The 17,089-nt window shown below is 42.2% G+C and overlaps 1 protein-coding gene across 5 annotated transcripts in view; it reads right to left on the reverse strand.

The window, feature by feature from the left end:
* The window catches only part of Fbxw11 (F-box and WD repeat domain containing 11), a 101,953-nt gene that overhangs the window by 47,123 nt on the left and 37,741 nt on the right, over positions 1-17,089 (reverse strand). For 2 of the 5 annotated variants that reach the window (XM_075941362.1, XM_075941359.1), the window contains exon 2: positions 16,714-16,815. The exons of the other annotated variants lie outside the window; for them this stretch is intronic. In XM_075941362.1, coding sequence (XP_075797477.1) covers positions 16,714-16,815 — 102 coding nt within the window. The remainder of the gene's footprint in view (positions 1-16,713; positions 16,816-17,089) is intronic. 5 annotated transcript variants of the gene reach the window in all.

Genomic DNA, 17,089 nt, shown 5'->3' on the forward strand with positions numbered 1-17,089 from the left:
GAGTTTGGCGTCAGAGTGTCACAACTGACAGGGATGAAGGGTGCATAGTAAGAGGCAGCCTTTGAAAGGCAATTCTTAAGGACAAAACATAATATGAGAAGCACTTTGTGGAAGAAAGCCTTCAACTTAATAAAGAACATTTACAAGAATCCTACGGCCAATATCACACTTGTTGGAAAAAGTTAACTTTTCGGCTAAAGTCAGAAACGCCAATACTTTCAATAGTATATTAGAATCCTGAGTTAGTGCAGACACAGGATGGGAGGATGGTAAAACCCTCTTTCATATGACATGACTAAAAACAGACGGGAAGAGGGTGCTGGAGAGAGGGCTCAGTGGTTAAAAGCACCCACATGGTGATTCACAAACGTCTCTAACTATCACTAGTTTTACCTGACAACCACAAGATGTTGCTAAAAGAAATTAAAGACAAACATTTAGACACCCTGCTTCCACATCACAAGACTTAAAACTGTCAGTTATCACCACGGAGTCAGAAATACAGTGCAATCTCTGTCAAAATCCCAAGTGCTTTGAGAAGAAAAGTCCACCTAAAACTTCTATGACTCTCTAACAAGACCACAAATAGGGAGAAAAATTTTGAAAAACAGGAACAAAGTTGGGTTTCCCAGGGCAATCAGATTCCAGAGCATCTGATGTCCTCTTCTGGCTTCCAAGGGCGCCAGGCATGCACAAACATACATGCATGCAGGAAAACATCCATACACACATTAAAAAAAAGAAGGAGGAGGAGGTGGCGGCGGCAGCTGGATCTCTATGAGTTTGAGGTCAGCCTGGTCTACAGAGTGAGTTCCAGAATGGCTAGAGCTAAACAGAGAAACCCTATCTGGGGTGGAGGTGGGGTGTGTTAACATCCTATACTGAATAAGCAAATATAGCAAAGATACAGACCACATACCTAAGACCAACTGATCTTGACAAAGAACAAAGCTTCTTCAACAAATGGTGCTAGAACAACCAGACAAATAAGTCAGTAACTCTAGACACAAGCCTCTCACTTTTCCCAAAATTAATTTGAATAAACAACAGGAAAAAAAACTTGTTAATAAGATGTTAACAAAAGCCAGAGGACAGAGAGATGGTTCAGCAAGTAAAGGTATTTGCCACCAAGCGTGAGGACCTGAGTTCAATGCCTGGGTCACATGTGATAGAAGGAGTAGTTGAGTCTGCAGGTTGTCCTCTGATTTCCACATGTATCAGATAGATATATAATCAATCAATCAGTGTAACTTTAAAAAATTTTTCAGAGGCCAGATGTGGTGATCTCTGTGAATTCAAGGTCAGCCTGATCTACACAGCAAGTCCCACACAGTTGGGACTACATAGAGACCCTGTCTCGATAATCAAATGAACAGATCAAGGACTATAAGTATTTCAACATTATAAATACATAAGAATAAACCTTTCTATTTTAAAGTTTTTCCCCCTCACCAGGCAGTGGCAGTGCATGCCTTTAATCCCAGCACTCAGGAGACCAAGGCAGGAAAATCTCTTGAGTTCAAGGCCAGCCTGGTCTACAAAATGAGTTCCAGGACAGCCAGGGCTACACAGAGAAACCCTGTCTCAAAAACCAAAAAAAAAAAAGCATACACACACAAACACACACACACACACACACACACCCCAAAAAGCTCAAAGATTAAACACAATACATCATGGGTAGAAACTAAGAGAAACACAAAGAGCTCTAGAATGAATGTATCTGATATACAGCACAGGGGCAGAATGCTTGCCTAGAATGCAATAAGGACTAGACTCAATCCCCAATGACTGGGTGGAGAAGAAGAAGGAAAAAAAGAATCCTGAAATGATTCTACTACATACACTATTCTCAGTACAACACAGCTCAAGAGGACAAAATACATCAAAACTGACGAGGTGGGCAGATCTTAAAAGTAGGTATTAAACCTTGCACTGTCTACTAAAAAGAGATTTAAAGTAATCTGCTTTCAACTGTGCCTAAAATTGACAAAGCTAACCATATGCTAAATCACAAAGAAATAAGCTCCATAAACCAGAAAGATTAGAAAATGATAGTTTGTGATTTAAAAGAACATCTTATAACTAGAAATAATTCTCATAAAAGTAATTCTTCACAAACTAATGCTACAGGCCACACAGTGTCTGTCTGTAAACTGGCTGCTCTGGACTTCTCTGGTTTTTGCTTTATAACTTGCTGCTGGAAAACATAGCTCAACAGTATACAGATGTTTCCCCCAACATGTAAGTCAGCACACCTCCAAAAACAAAACAAAACCAAAAAACCACAAAAAAAAAAAACCTTCCTTATGAGGCGAGACAAGTAGAAAGTCAAGCTCATATGGAAAAATGAACCTGTACATTGCTCAAGAAAGAGTGAGGAAGGAGAAAGGAGAGAGAGAAGAAGGGGGAGCTTCTAGAGGGAATCATCTTGCCTCTGTAAAGGAGAAGCTTATGGAACACTAAGGCAGAAGGAACCCTTCAGCCTTTGCAAGCTTCAGTCTCTGTTTCAACCACTCAATTTTTCTGCACAGTACAATATAAAAAAAAAGTACAGGCATCAAGTAAACAGCAGTGGATGTGTATCCATGTGACTATGTTTACATATCCAAGGCTGGATTTGGCCTGTGGGTCAGTATGCCAAACTCCAGTCTAACAGAAGAGAATGCCCAGAAATAGACTCCAGAAGACATGAAAACTTAGGCCAGGACAACAGTGGCATCTCAGTGACTGGAGAAGCTCTAAACAAGCACTGTGGGGACAACTGGTCAACAACTTGGGAACATAAAATTAGAGCTACACTTCACAGAACCTCCATCAACAGATTTCACAAAGTCTGGAGAATGAACATGTAAATACTGGGGAGAAACATGGATTAAATTGTTACAGCCTAGAACAGTATGCACAACCCTTTGGGAGGAAAATCCAGCAACATATACACACCTCTTCATCTAGTGATGCTGCCACCGGGAATTTTCACTGAAGAAATACTAAAATTCAATCATAAGATGAAAATATGCGTACACTGCTTCTGGTTTCAGCGTTACAAGGCTAGCACCCTTACAGTTTCAACTGTCTCATCAGCTCAAGTTTGTTCATTTTTAAACAGTAAAAAAGTATTCATTTAACACATTTACTTTTCAGTAATATAAGTCATTCTAAAACGATTTCCTAAGTCCTAAGACTAAGCAAGTGGAAAAGTAGAAATTACAAGTCATATTTCTTAGTGTTAGAAGGGGAATTACAAACCAGGGATGGTGGCACACACCTTTAATCCCAGCACTAGGGAGACAGAGGCAGACAGATCTCTGAGTCCAAGACCAGTCTGATCTATAGAAGGAGTTCTAGTACAGTCGGATCTAACAGAAAAAAAACCTGTCTTGGAAAGAAAGAAATGAATGAATGATCAAAATGAAGCTATAGATATAGAAAAGTCATCTAGTTGTGTGTGGTGTCTCCCAGTGAGACTGAAGAAGTAAGGAAGAATGCCATAGGTTTGAAGATAACCTGGACTACACAGTGAGTTCCAAGAAAAATGTGGACAGTTTGGAGGCAGTGGGTACAGGTCAGCAGTAGAGCACATGCTTAGCATGCAGGGATCCCTGGGATCGATCCTCAGCACCAGAACCCCCCTGCCAAAAAAAAAAAAAAAAGCAGGGCTGCTCACTATATATAGCTCTGGCTGTCCTAGAACTTATTACATAGACCAAACTGGCCTTGAACTCATAGAGATTCTCCTGCTTCAGTCTCTAAAGTGCTTGTGGGATCAAAGGCATAATACACTACTATACCTGGCATAGATATACAATTTATACACACACACACACACACACACACACATATATATATTGGGGACAGGGTTTCTGTGTGTAGCCCTTGTTGTCCTGGAACTTGCTCCCTAGACCTGGCTGCCTGCTTCTGCCTCCCTGGTGTTGGAATTAAAGGCAAGGCATGTGCCACTACCACCTGGCTCAAAAATAATTTTTTTAAAGAAAAGTAAGCATTCAGTTCCCTAAAATAATGTAAATTAAGACACCAATTTTTCTTGCTGGGTTATTACCACCAATATTCTTGAGGGGAAAAACTAATAGGACTCAGTCCTCACATGCATTTGGAAAATAATATTCAAACAACTGTAAAGCTAACTGGTGACCACAACAATCATTAAATCTCCACTTGGGAGGCTGAGGCAGGAAGACCTTACTGAAGCCCAAGTAGAGGAATGAGACTGTACTGCAGCTGGGGGTTTGAACTCATGGGGGTTTCAATCCATAAAAAGGTGGAGGTTTCAGAGAGAAACAAACTCCGCTTCCTAGAACACTGGCTGGGCCCAGAAGCGATGGCATCACAACAACATTAAGCTTGAACACTTGTACCCAAATATGGGAAATCCATGTAAAAAGCCAAGCAGGCAAGGCAGCCAAACACCAGCATTCCAGGAGAGCAAAAAATCCCTGGGGGAAGATAGCTAACTAGACCTGCCAGGGAGCATCAGATTCAGCAGGAGACCCTGCCTCAAGAGTAGATGGATAGCCAACATAAACTCTGGGCTTCCATAGCATATTCATACAGATGTGAACACTCATACAGATGTGTGCACACACACTGATATCCTTTCTACAAATGATTTTTTTTCATCCCCAGAGTACTTCCTTGCCCCACCAACCTCTTCCTCTTCTCAACTAGTTCCCTACCCCATCACATCTTTTCCTTTCATTTTCTTTTGGTACCCACTGAGATTAATTAGGGCTGCTTACATGCAAATGGGCACCTTGACCAGTAACTACCCAACTGAAGAAAATGTCTCTCTCCATTAACCACTAACTACACTTCTATCTGCAGGAGGAATGAATGGGACCTCAAACCCCCTCCCTCTGGCTCTTTCTGACAGAATGCTAAAAGTAGGTCTTTGCTGATAAGCAAAACTGCTGGAGAAGAAAATGATGGTTGTGTTATGCCCAGAAGAAAGTGTTCCTTCCACAAGTCCCCTGACTCTCCCAGCTCTTAGTTTCTTTCAGCCCCCTCTTCTATGATGTTCCCTGAGTCCTAGAAAAGGTGAGAAAGACATTTCATTTGGAGTTCAACTTTTCAAGAGTCAGTTATTTCCAGCATTCTGACCGATAATAATAAGCCTCTGCAATTACCACAGCCCACTGAAAAAGTACGCCTCTGATGACAGCGCTGATCCATGGGCAAAACCAAAACTATTTTGAAGGTGCGTATGCCCAGTTAGCAAAAATCACAGCAGTGGCTTACTGCCCCCCTCCCATAAGGCCCACAGCCTCCCTGTCCTGGTTCTGGCTAGGTTTATAGTACCAGGAGTCGGGGGTGAACTCCCTCCTGAAGTACCAGTTTCAGATCCAATCAGAGAGTAATGGGTTATCCCTGAACACCCTGATACACACACTCCCCTTAAACTATTACAGTCAGATGATCTTAAGAAGCATCTGGGGCCAGCAAGGTGCCTCTGCAGGTAAGGGCACTTGCTCTGCAATCCTGAGTAACTGGGCTCAATCCTCAAAAGCCCTGTAAAGCTGCAAGGAGAGAACCAACTCCACAGTGTCCTCTGACCTCCACGTGTGTGCGTACACACCCACACACCCACAGAGAAGGAGAGAGAGGGAGAGAAACAGGGAAGGGGGGAGGAGAAGGGAGGAGGAGGAGGAAGAGAAAGAGGAGGAGGAGGAGAAGGAAGAGGAGGAGGAGGAGGAGGAGGAGGAGAAGGAGAAGGAGAAGGAGAAGAAGAAGAAGAAGAAGAAGAAGAAGAAGAAGAAGAAGAAGAAGAAGAAGAAGAAGAAGAAGAAGAAGAAGAAGAAGAAGAAATAATACCTCGAGCCAGTGCTGACTGTGGACAGCAGGCTCATGTGTCTCCCCAGGCTTCCATGATAGTAAGGAATGCATCCCTAATCCTTCCTATGATGACAAGATTCCCCAGGGCAATTTTTCTTCTGGCAAAGTCTTTTTTCTCTCAAACTACATGATTCCTTCCTACCTATCAAGGTAAGTCTTACTTTTTTACAAAAAATAATAAAAAGGTATTTGTGAATGATGCCATTCTAATTGAACTGTCAACACAAGACTCTAGACATAGTGCCCACGTAGCTCAGTCAGAAGGCCTGAGATATTGCTGGCACAGCTGCATGCTTGAAAATGTCTCTGAGGCTCCTTCTCATGGCCAAATGTATCCAAAAGATCTCCTTTAGCCGGGCGGTGGTGGCGCACGCCTTTAATCCCAGCACTTGGGAGGCAGAGGCAGGCGGATCTCTGAGTTCGAGACCAGCCTGGTCTACAAGAGCTAGTTCCAGGACAGGCTCCAAAACCACAGAGAAAGAAACCCTGTCTCGAAAAAACCAAAAAAAAAAAAAAAAAAAGATCTCCTTTCACAGCCATGACTCAGCTCTCTCAGCACAGACTCAAGGTGCTCGGAGTGAAGAGCTGCCATGTGTCATGAAGTCCATCAACTTCGATGCCACAGGGCAACAGGCTTTCCAATTTTCTCAAAATAATAATATGCCACCTTGGTGAGGGTTTGGTGAAATGTGTTCCCAAGGAGAAGCATGTGGCAAGCTCTGCCCACCTAGTCCCTGAGTAGTCCCAATGAACGCAAGGAAGAGATGATGGCGCATTCTGTAATAACTAAGATGAAGATTCTGAGTGCCTTGATAAGTAACAAATTGTGGAATTTTTTAAATTACGTTATAAGAAAAAAAATTACGTTATAAGAAATTATAGAAAAAGGCTAGAATAAACCAGGAGTGATGGTATACGCCTTTAATCCCAGCACTCTGGAGGAAAAGGCAGGAGGATCTCTGTAAGTTCAAAGCCCACCTGGTCTACAAACTGAGTTCCAGGACAGCCAGGGCTGTATAGACTTTGTCTATAACAAACAACAACAGCAACAACACCTAAATAAGTGTACAAGACATGATGAAAAATGAAGCCTGAAGAATCACACTCATAAAGCAGTCTTAACTATTATGTGTAAACGTGTGTATAGATTCAAAACTAAAACAAAGAAGGTCAAACTATGAAGTATGTCACCTGCTTCACTTTCCATTTTTACCTCAATTTTCTTTTAGTAACTATATAATCAGAAAAGAATACTTTTAAAAGCAAAAAAGTTATAATTATAATTTGTTTAAAAGCAAAATCAATTTTCTTCTAAGGTACTTTCCAAGTCACAGAAATACTTAATTTCACAGAACTCAGATAGCCAAATCCAAAGTGGTCCTGCCCATGCAATCCAGGGAAAACCAGACCAGAGTCAGAGCCTTTCTCTCATTCCAGCTACTGTGCCCATTCCTCCCTCACTCAGTGAGTAGTTCTAATTACCTACTACCTGCCAGGAACTCAACCAGAAACAAGCCTGTTTACCAAGCAGTGACTAGGAAAATATGACCTGGCTTTTCTCAGAACCTGGATTGGGATAGGTGTGGCAATAGACAGAAAAAACAAACCGACAATCTAATTTCGCCAGCGCTAAGAACTACAAAGAAAACAAATTAAATGGGGAAGGAGCAGTGACCAGTACGACGCCAGGGCAAAGGCCTCAGAAGAGTCTGAGCAGAAACTTAGTCCTCCAAACCACCAACAGTGACATAATAGCACTTCTCATGCGTGATCAAGATAAGACTTTGAAATGTCTGTCTACAACCTAAAATACAGACAAGACTGCAATGACTGTATTTTAACAACCTTCCTTCAGTCCGGGAGCCTCCACTCCTCCTCTCGGTTGTAATTTTCTCATATATAAATAGGCACAATGGGGCTACAGAGATGACTCAGTGGTTAAGAGCACTCACTAGCTGTTCTTTCAGAGGACCCAGATTCAATTCCCAGCACCACATGGCAGCTCACAGTTTGTATCTCAGCTCCAGGGAATCTGGCACCCTCACACAGACATATATTCAGGCAAAACATTAATGCACATTAAATAAAACATTACAAAAAAATTAGCTGGGTAGTGGTGATGCAGGTCTTTAATCCCAGCACTCAGGAAACAGGCAGATGGAGCGATGTGAGTTCGAGACCAGTCTGGTCTACAGAGTGAGTTCCAGAACAGCCAGGAACACACACAGAGAAACCCTGTCACAGATGGATGCATGGATGGATGTATGGATGTACAGAGGGAGGGAGGAAGGGAGGGAGGGAGGGAGGGAGGGAGGGAGGGAGGGAGGGAGGGAGGGAGGGAGGGAGGGAGTCAAACAAACAAGAAAAACAATGAATGAATAAATAAATAATATAATAAATGAATAAATAATAGTCTACAAAGTTGTACAGAGGGTGTAAAGGGACAGCTCAGAAACTTGTGTATGCAGGTACATGTTCGTGACTGTTGAGTTTCCCACACACTGAATGGATTTTCCACCAATGAACTAGACTATACTCTGAATGATTCTTCATGAAGACATAAAGGTGTGAGCAGATATAGTTTCATCTTCAGAGTCAATCAGAATCCACAGTCCCAATCAGCTCTAAAATTTCATCAGGTAACTGATGCTATAATCAGCACTCGTATGACCAGATCGACAGCATGTCTGCTAAAGGAACACTCTTCTCTTCTCTTTTCACTGTATCACAACCGTCTGTGTCCCCAGGTCTGGTTTGTGATCACCAATTTTATTATCCTCTTGCCTAGGCTATGGTAGCCATTTGTTTACTCAAACACTAAGCCAGCTGCTGCTGGGAAAACACTTTTTCAGACATGATTAGCACAACCAGTAAACCCACAGTAGAGTCGATGCACTACACCACGACATAAGGCAGCCTCATCCAATCAATGCAAAGCCTTGCAGTAAAGACTAAGGGTTTGCAGAGGAGACAAGAGAAATCCTGCCTGCTTTGCAAACTTGTCAATCCCCACAATAAAGTGAGCTGGTTCTTTATGCTTTCTTTCCTGTCTCCCTTTGATGCCGTGGCTCTGGAGAGATGCTGAACAGCATGCTGGTCAGTCTAGAACTGGTCTCCCTGATTCCATCTTTACATCTCATCATGACCCAGAGGGAGCCTGTGGGAATGTTAGAAGGCTTTCTAATAAAAATTCTCTAATGATTCCCTAATGATTGGTGCAGTGAGACCTGACAGCTTACAGGATGGCCCTGCCTTCCACTCTCAGTTCACCGCTCGCTTACTCTCCCCCTCAATCCACACCCCAGTAGACACGGATCTCTGCTGCTCTCCCAACAAACATGCTCCCACCCAGACCTCTACACTTGCTGCTCCGGCCATGTGGGATTCTCTCGCCTGTGCCCTTGCTATCAGCCTGCTGACTTATTTCCTTCAGTATTCACTCAAATGCCTTCTCAGGGGACTTCTCCTCAGTCCGTATAAAAATGAAGCCATTTCCCAAAGCTTGTATACCCTAACCCCCTTCTCCTTAGCGCTTAAAACCAGGGAACACTAGTGTTTCCTTCATTTTATTTCACATTAAAATGAAGATAGGTTTCTGGCTGTGAGCACAGTTCAGTGGGAGAATGCTTGCTAGCAGCAAGTAAGAAGCTCCAGCTCCTTCCCTGGCACTACAAAGCAAATAAATAATGTGGTTCTAAAACACTCAGCCCTTTACCTGTTTCACACATTCCTGTTTTCTCAGAACCTATGATAATAAGTTGCACACTCAAGAATATCAAAATTTTGGTGCTGGAGGAAAAGATGGGATGGGTGGGATTTTTGGTTTTTGTTTTGTTCGTTTGCTTTTTATTAATTAAGGGTTTAGGGTTTTCTATTTTTATTTACGCGTGCATGTATGTGTCTGTATAGCACATATCTAACCTGTGGCCACAGGACCACAGTGTGTTAAAGCCCCTAAAGCTGGAGTTGTGAGCCACCTACTCTGGGTGTAGGGACTAAACTCGGGCTCTCTGGAAGAAACAAGTACTCTCAGATGCTGAGCCACCTCTCCAGGCTCCAACTAAGGGTAGCTTTAAATTTATTCGTCATGAGTTCCTATGTTTTCTAAGAGTTTGTGCTGAGCATTATTTCTGTACAATCATATCAGACAACCTTTCTACTGAACTTTAAACCTGTCTAAGAAAACTCACAATTTCCCAGGATCTTTAAGAGTTAACCATGAATATATATTAAAGTTTAATGACTTCAATGTTCACTAATTAACTTATTATAACCTAGATAATAAAGCCAAAGTTATTTAAAATGTGGGCTTGGTGGGTCATGTTTGTAATCCCAACCTCAGGATGTGGAGGCAAAAGGACCAGGAGTTCAAAGACAGACTGAACTACATACTCAAAAAGATACTGTCTCAAAAATACAAGATATATAGGGCTGGAGAGATGGCTCAGCGGTTAAGAGCATTGCCTGCTCTTCCAAAGGTCCTGAGTTCAATTCCCGGCAACCACATGGTGGCTCACAACCACCTGTAATGAGGTCTGGTGCTCTCTTCTGGCCTGCAGACATACACAGACAGAATATTGTGCACATAATAAATAAATAAATAAATATTTAAAAAATACAAGATATATATATATATACACACACACATATATATGTGAGAAGTTTACTAATGTGTACCATATCGTTTAGTTAACTATATTTAAAGGCAGTTTATAATTAAGAATGCAATATGAAACATGAGCATTTATAAAACAAAATATATGTAATATAAAAATGTCAAGGCAAAAATATCACAGAATGAACAATAAAAAAGTGATATTATAGCTAAATCATTTTTCCTTATACTTACTTATTATCTAAATTTCAACAGAAAAAAAGATGCTACCTCATAAACAAAATAAGCAATTATAAATCAATAGAAGAAATGAAATCAGCAGTTTCACAAAAACAAATGGCTATAATGTGAGGTTTATGACACAATTATTTTTCAAAGAGAAAAAAAACACTTTATTGTAGTCTTAAGACCCATTTACCTATTTCCTTGCCCTAAATTACACTATGAAACTTTATATGAATACTCCACCATGAATATTGTTCTGGAATCCATCAGCTGTAACTAAAGAAAAGCAAAACAGTGTTCCTGTCTCCTACTGACATGAGGCAGCACTGAACTAGCTCAAGAGTGTACTAGTGTGGCCATACCCATTTAAACTGAAAGTATAATGGGACCCAGCATGTGACAGACGACAAATTCTCGAGTTAACTATTTTTGAGTGCAGAGACATGCAGAGGTGTCAGCCTTTTCTCTCTAAAAGTAAGTAGGTCCCAGGGACAGAACCCAGGTCCTCAAGCTAGCAAACAAGCTCTTTACCCTCGCATCTTGCCAGCACTATCCGGACTTTCTGAGTTAGAGTCTAGGTAGTCCAGGCTATCTTCAAACGCCCTAATGGCCCCAGCTTCTCCGGGGCAGCGGCAGGGATGCCACTCATGCTTAGCACTGGCAGTCCCTTCTTTCAATCCTTGTACCAATGGGGTAAAAGAAGGGAAAACAAGATTTTCTCACCTTTCTACACTTCTTGGGCTCCCAGTACTGAGATTATAAAAGCACACCACCATAATATGAGACTTTTCCTAACCTTCAGTACCAATTGCTCCTGATCATTCTTAACTGTATTTTAGATGTTTAAATGCTGACAGAAATCAGTTATTTGTCAAACTTTCTTTTTTTTTCCCCAGCTACAACATCTTATTTGCTTTAAAATGTCCCAGAAAAGGGTGGCTCGGGATTAAGTTAAATGTCTGCATATACTTAGGAAGTTCCACAGCAAGAAAGTTTTCAAATAAAATCCTCTGGAGAAAAGATCAATCCAGAGGTATGCTGGGTAAGGAATAGTTCAAGGACAAAATGCCCAGCCTTTTCTATACCTCTGTTGATCCCAAAATCAATCTGGGCTCCATGGGACATTGGAACACAGCCATCATCATCAGAACTGCCCAGCTGCCAGCTGCAGGTGAAATACAGCCCCTGGGTGGTGACTGGTAGTGAGGCTACTGATGGATTTGGGAGAGGAGGGATCTATTTTGTTTTGACCTACTCAGAATTACTCCAAGGCTTTGTGCATGCTAGGCTTGCTAGGCAGTGTTCTTTCATTCAGCTACATCTCCAGTCTGGGCACTTGTATTTTGCAAATTTTCTTACAGAAAGGAAAAATGGTTTGTTGTGTTTGTTTCTGGGGTAGATGAAATTGAAGGGTTTTTTTGTTTTGTTTTTCATTTGTTTGTCTGTTTTGGTTTTTCAAGACAAGAGTCTCTCTGTGTAGCCTTGGCTGTCCAGGAACTTGTTCTGCAGAGGTTGGCCTCAAATTAAAGCGATTCATCTGTTTCTGCCTCCCGAGGGCTGGGACTATAGGCGTGTGCAACCTACATTTGGCTTAAAAAGTGTCATTTATTTTAATGCTCATAAAACGTTAAAGACTGGGAAATTCCAAAGGTCATCCTAGGTCTTCATATTTTTAGACCTGAAGTACAATGAATAATCATAAAAAAATAACAACTCTTCAATGTTTAGCAGGAAAAAAAGACAGGAAAAAGTCACTGTCAGGTCAGAAGCACAGGACCTGAACAAGAAAACAAGGGCCACATCATCTGCTCGGTCTAGATTCTCTTTAACTGGCTCTGAACTACAAATAAAACGGTCTCTTCTTCAATAGAGCAAGCACAGAAAGAAGTGGCTTTCCACCCCCTCAGAAGCAGGCCTTCAGCACAAGGCCTTTGGTGTTGTCCCCTAAGCGGTGAAAACCATGCAGGGTGAAGAACTACCTTCCTTCCTTCCTCCCTTCATTTAAAGGGGAACATGCTCTGGGCTAAAGGAGGCAGAAGAGGACAAATCTGGGTTTACCAGCCTGGAGAGCAACTGCAGCTACCCAGTCGCCTCACTCCCTACAGCCCCACCATCAGAAGCTGCAGCCAGTTGAAAAGCAGCATTCCCAGCCCTCAGGATCCCCGCTGAGTTTCAACAGGAAGGCAGCTAGGAAGGAGGCACTGACAGCTGACTCCCGGGATGCTCGGGATGCTCGCAGTTTCCAACAAGCATTCCTACCCTAAGGACCATTATCAGTCTACTGCACTGAGCCTCTGCATTCCACTTTCAGCTTTTCAGTTTTGACACTAAAAATAAGGGAAATTTGTCTCAATTCTAAAACGACTGTTGCCAAGTTAAAGAAGGCAGTTGTCACTGTAGTCTGGGGCAGCCGTGCAAATCTAGGTTCATAACCCAGATTAGATAAATATATAACCTCAGGCAAATCAATCCAATTCTTTAACTTCATACACAAAGCAGCAGCCCAATCATTTCTCCACAGAGGAGCCAATGAAGGGAAAGGGTATGACTCAGTGAGAGAATGCCTGCCTAGTCCACAGGTAAGGCCTGGGGTTCAGTCCTCAACACCATAAATCAAACAAGAATCCTAGGTCAAAACACATAGAAGAAGGTGAAAATAAAAGGTAAGATCATCGGTGTTAATTATGGCAGAGACTCGGCAAATCAGTCTTCTTGGATTACCTGATCTAAGAACCAACTGGACAAAGCTGGGACACTGACTCAGCCCAGCTAGATTCCGAGATACTCAGGCTTTCCAACCAACTGTTCTAAACAGGGGAGAGGGGATCAAGTTTAAACTGGTTACCCAATCCTAAGAGCATTTACAGGTTTAGCTAACTGCAGAGCTTTATTGCACCAACACTCCCCTTCCCTTCTCTCTTCATTTGTAGTTCAGTCTGGATTTTCATTTGTGGGTCTGCTTACTGCAGTAAGTTCTTTGACAGCAGGAAACAAATCTGTGCCTCTCATCTATACACTAGAACAGCCCATGCATTGAATGCTAGGACACACTCAGGGCAGGAAACTCTCAGAAACCCACTCAGGCTTCCTAGTGATTCAGAAGGATTCATTTTGGCAAAGGGAATGTCTGGACTTAGCAGGCTTTTTTCTTTTATGTTAAAATAATAATGACTAAACAAACCATACATTATATATTACTACAATTTTCACAAATGAAGCTATGCTAAAAAACCAGAGAGAGAAAATTAAAAAAAAAAAGTAAAGAGGGAAGAGAGGCAGACTGATCTCAAACACCTGCTCCAGCACTTCACAGCCCTACAGACCTTAGAAAGGCAGTCAGTCCCCACCTCAGTTTGCTAGCTGCATCATCGGCCTCAACTGTCACATGAGGAAATGGGACAGTAACTCCTGCACCTCACAAGGCTGTCATAAACCTAATAGATAGATAGTGAACTATATATCGTTGGTAAAAGATTCTGCTAACCCTCTTCTCCACTGGCAAAATCTGTACTAGCTAAACTAAGCCTAAACACAATTAATGTGTTCACCCCACTTTATCAGAAAGTACAGACAGCCTTTCTGACAACGGGCTAAAAGCTGGGTCCAGCGTGCCAACATCGGACCTCTACAGCAAAGTCAACCAAGACTCTATCTTCTTCTAGAGCCTTTTTAAGTGACTGTTGAGGCATCCAGCACCAAGGAGAGCCATCTTTGCAACAGAACAAACCCAGAGCACATCAACAGGTGCTTCGGCCAGGAGACCGTAGCAAAGGACAGCTCCAATACAGAGAGCAAACCCAGAACCAAGGGCCAAGTACAGCTCAGCAACACAGAACATACTCAGTATACACAAGGCCCTGGGTTCAATCTCCACCACCAAAAATTAAAACAATAATTAAAGCAAAAATTAAAACTCTACAGACACATTTGTTGTTGTTTAAAATAGTAACCAGAGCTGGAGAGATGGCTCAGAGGTTAAGAGCACTAACTGCTTTTCCCGAGGTCCTGAATTCAATTCCCAGCACCCACATGGTGGCTCACAACCATCTGCAGTGAGATCTGGGGCCCTCTTCTGGCTTGCAGGCATCCGTGGAGGCCGAACACTGTATACATAGTAAATAAATAAATACATACATAAGTAAATCTTCTGAGAAATAAATTTTAAAAAATCCTGGTTTGCATTTCGATAACATTTAATAAATAAATAAATAAAATGGTAATCAATAATAATACATAAAACAATAAGTGAAAAGGAAGGAAATCTTCCAGGTTCATTTTCACACGGAACAAAATAATAATTTGCTATCTCCAATAAGTGAGACCCCCTTGGTTCATTTCACTAAGCAACATGCCCTCAATTACAGGCTAGTCAAAGTAAAAGCTTAATAATCAAAACTCCCTACGAGCATCTAACAGCAGCATTGCTTCCAAGCGCTGAAACAAAGTCCTATGAAGGCAACATTTCATTTTTTTTTCCTCAGTGGAAGATGATTTTAAAGAACTGTGAAGGTATGTCCCCATTTTCAGGACCCGTACTTCCTCCCAAAGCACCAGCACCGACACACTAACTGGTACCTTCTACGGCGTAGTTACTTTAACCGAAACAGCAAAGAAAACCTCCAGTTAATAACTTAGTCTTCATAAGTACAATTCTTTCCCTACTTGTACTGCCAGCTCTGGCTAAAACTGGGTCAGCCCACTACAAACCAAGGGCAACTCTCAAGGACCCATTGAAGAGACAGACTTTTATAATGCAAATGCCCATTCCGTGGTACTAAGGAGAGAGAGCACTGCAATACTGTCTGTCCTTTCAAGGCAACGGGCCTGAGTGAAACACTGGATTCTGTATCCTATCTTCTTCCACAGAACCTAACAACTATGTGTGCCAACTCTAAACCCCAGCTAGCAGTTAATGAAGCGCCAGCACAATTTTCTAAAGATAGCAATTTCAGTCAATTACCACACCAGTGCTACTCAGAGGCTGGTAATAAGCAAATAAACAAATAAGCCCAACATCAATATAAAAGAAACTTGCCTTCCAAACCCTCAGCATCATTTAGAGACTGTACCCAGGAACTGAAAGCCTTGAGAAAGAACAGTGAAATCAGCCATGGCATCAATATCCCAATAACTGTTTCCTAAAATCTGGGCAGAATCAGCAGGACACCAGGAATTTAATGCTGCTTTGAAAAGAAAGCTATACCAAATTGTATGAACTATGCAGTAATAAAAGCTGATACTGCTACTGACACATTTAATTAAACACACTCTAAACAGAGCTTCCCACGTAAAGCCACGACGGTTTTGGCCTTGATTTTATCCAAAGTCATCAGGAGAGGTCACCAACTATACTCTCCTGCTAACAATGTTATCCTGAGCAACCCCCACTCCCACCCCTCCAACAGCCCCACCCAATATTACTTTTATCTGTGGAATTCTCTGCCGGCCTTGGCCTGGAAAACTGGGTGGACCCTGAGGACAGGTATCAGAGCTGGCCATTTTTTTGAAATTGGCTCAGACTGATGGTTCCCAGCAGAATAAAGCTGTGGTCTTTATAAACCTCAATTTGGGGTTTAAAGAATAGTGTTAACTAGTGATTATCCCCCCCACCCTTTTTGGAATGGAGGAGAAAAAGCAAACCAAAAGATGTTTCAAAGTAGAAAAATCATCATTTTAATTATAAACCCTCCCAACTCAAAACTGTTAGAGGTGCCAAATGGGAGATATCAGAGTATTCTGTTTTGTGGTTCAAAGGTTTAAGTATTAAACATGAGAATCACAACTTTGAAGGGGGAGGAATTAAAAGGAGGAGCAGAAGAGGGGAGCAAGAAAGGGCCCTTCGAGATCTGTTTGCTCGGAAGGGCCCTCTTAGTACTCCTCATGGGGTCCAGGCTGGAGGAGAGCAGAGGGTTACACAGAACATTTAGCAGACTTAACATTGGATTAAACACACTACTGCAAGTTTCAACAAATGTTCATGGCATACGTAAAAACACATTTACAACAAGAAAGAAGAGAGGCACCTGGAGACATCTGACACTGGGCATGCTCTGCAGGCAACTCAGTGCGCACATGCTCTCTACCAGGTTGGCGCAGCCTAGCCACAAAGACCTTGGCACAGAACACTGCAGGATGACAAAAAGGAAGGAAGAGAAGAAGCAGTTAGAGGCCGCAACAAGTCACTCCTTCACACGGGCAGCTTGAGGGTTAGTCGGGGCAGGGGAGCACCCATGCAATTTAGAGGGTAGGGAGAGTCCTAAATTTCCTAACGCTGGGGAGCAGGGCCCCTTTCTGTCTTCTGGGCAGGGACTTTGTGCTGCCAAACCACTCATTTCACAGGATACAGTAAACAGAACCAAGAGGGACACAATGCTTAAATGAAAACCCACTAGAGGGAAC

The sequence above is a fragment of the Microtus pennsylvanicus genome, chromosome 11 (genome assembly GCF_037038515.1).
Source record: "Microtus pennsylvanicus isolate mMicPen1 chromosome 11, mMicPen1.hap1, whole genome shotgun sequence".
NCBI lineage: Eukaryota > Metazoa > Chordata > Mammalia > Rodentia > Cricetidae > Microtus > Microtus pennsylvanicus.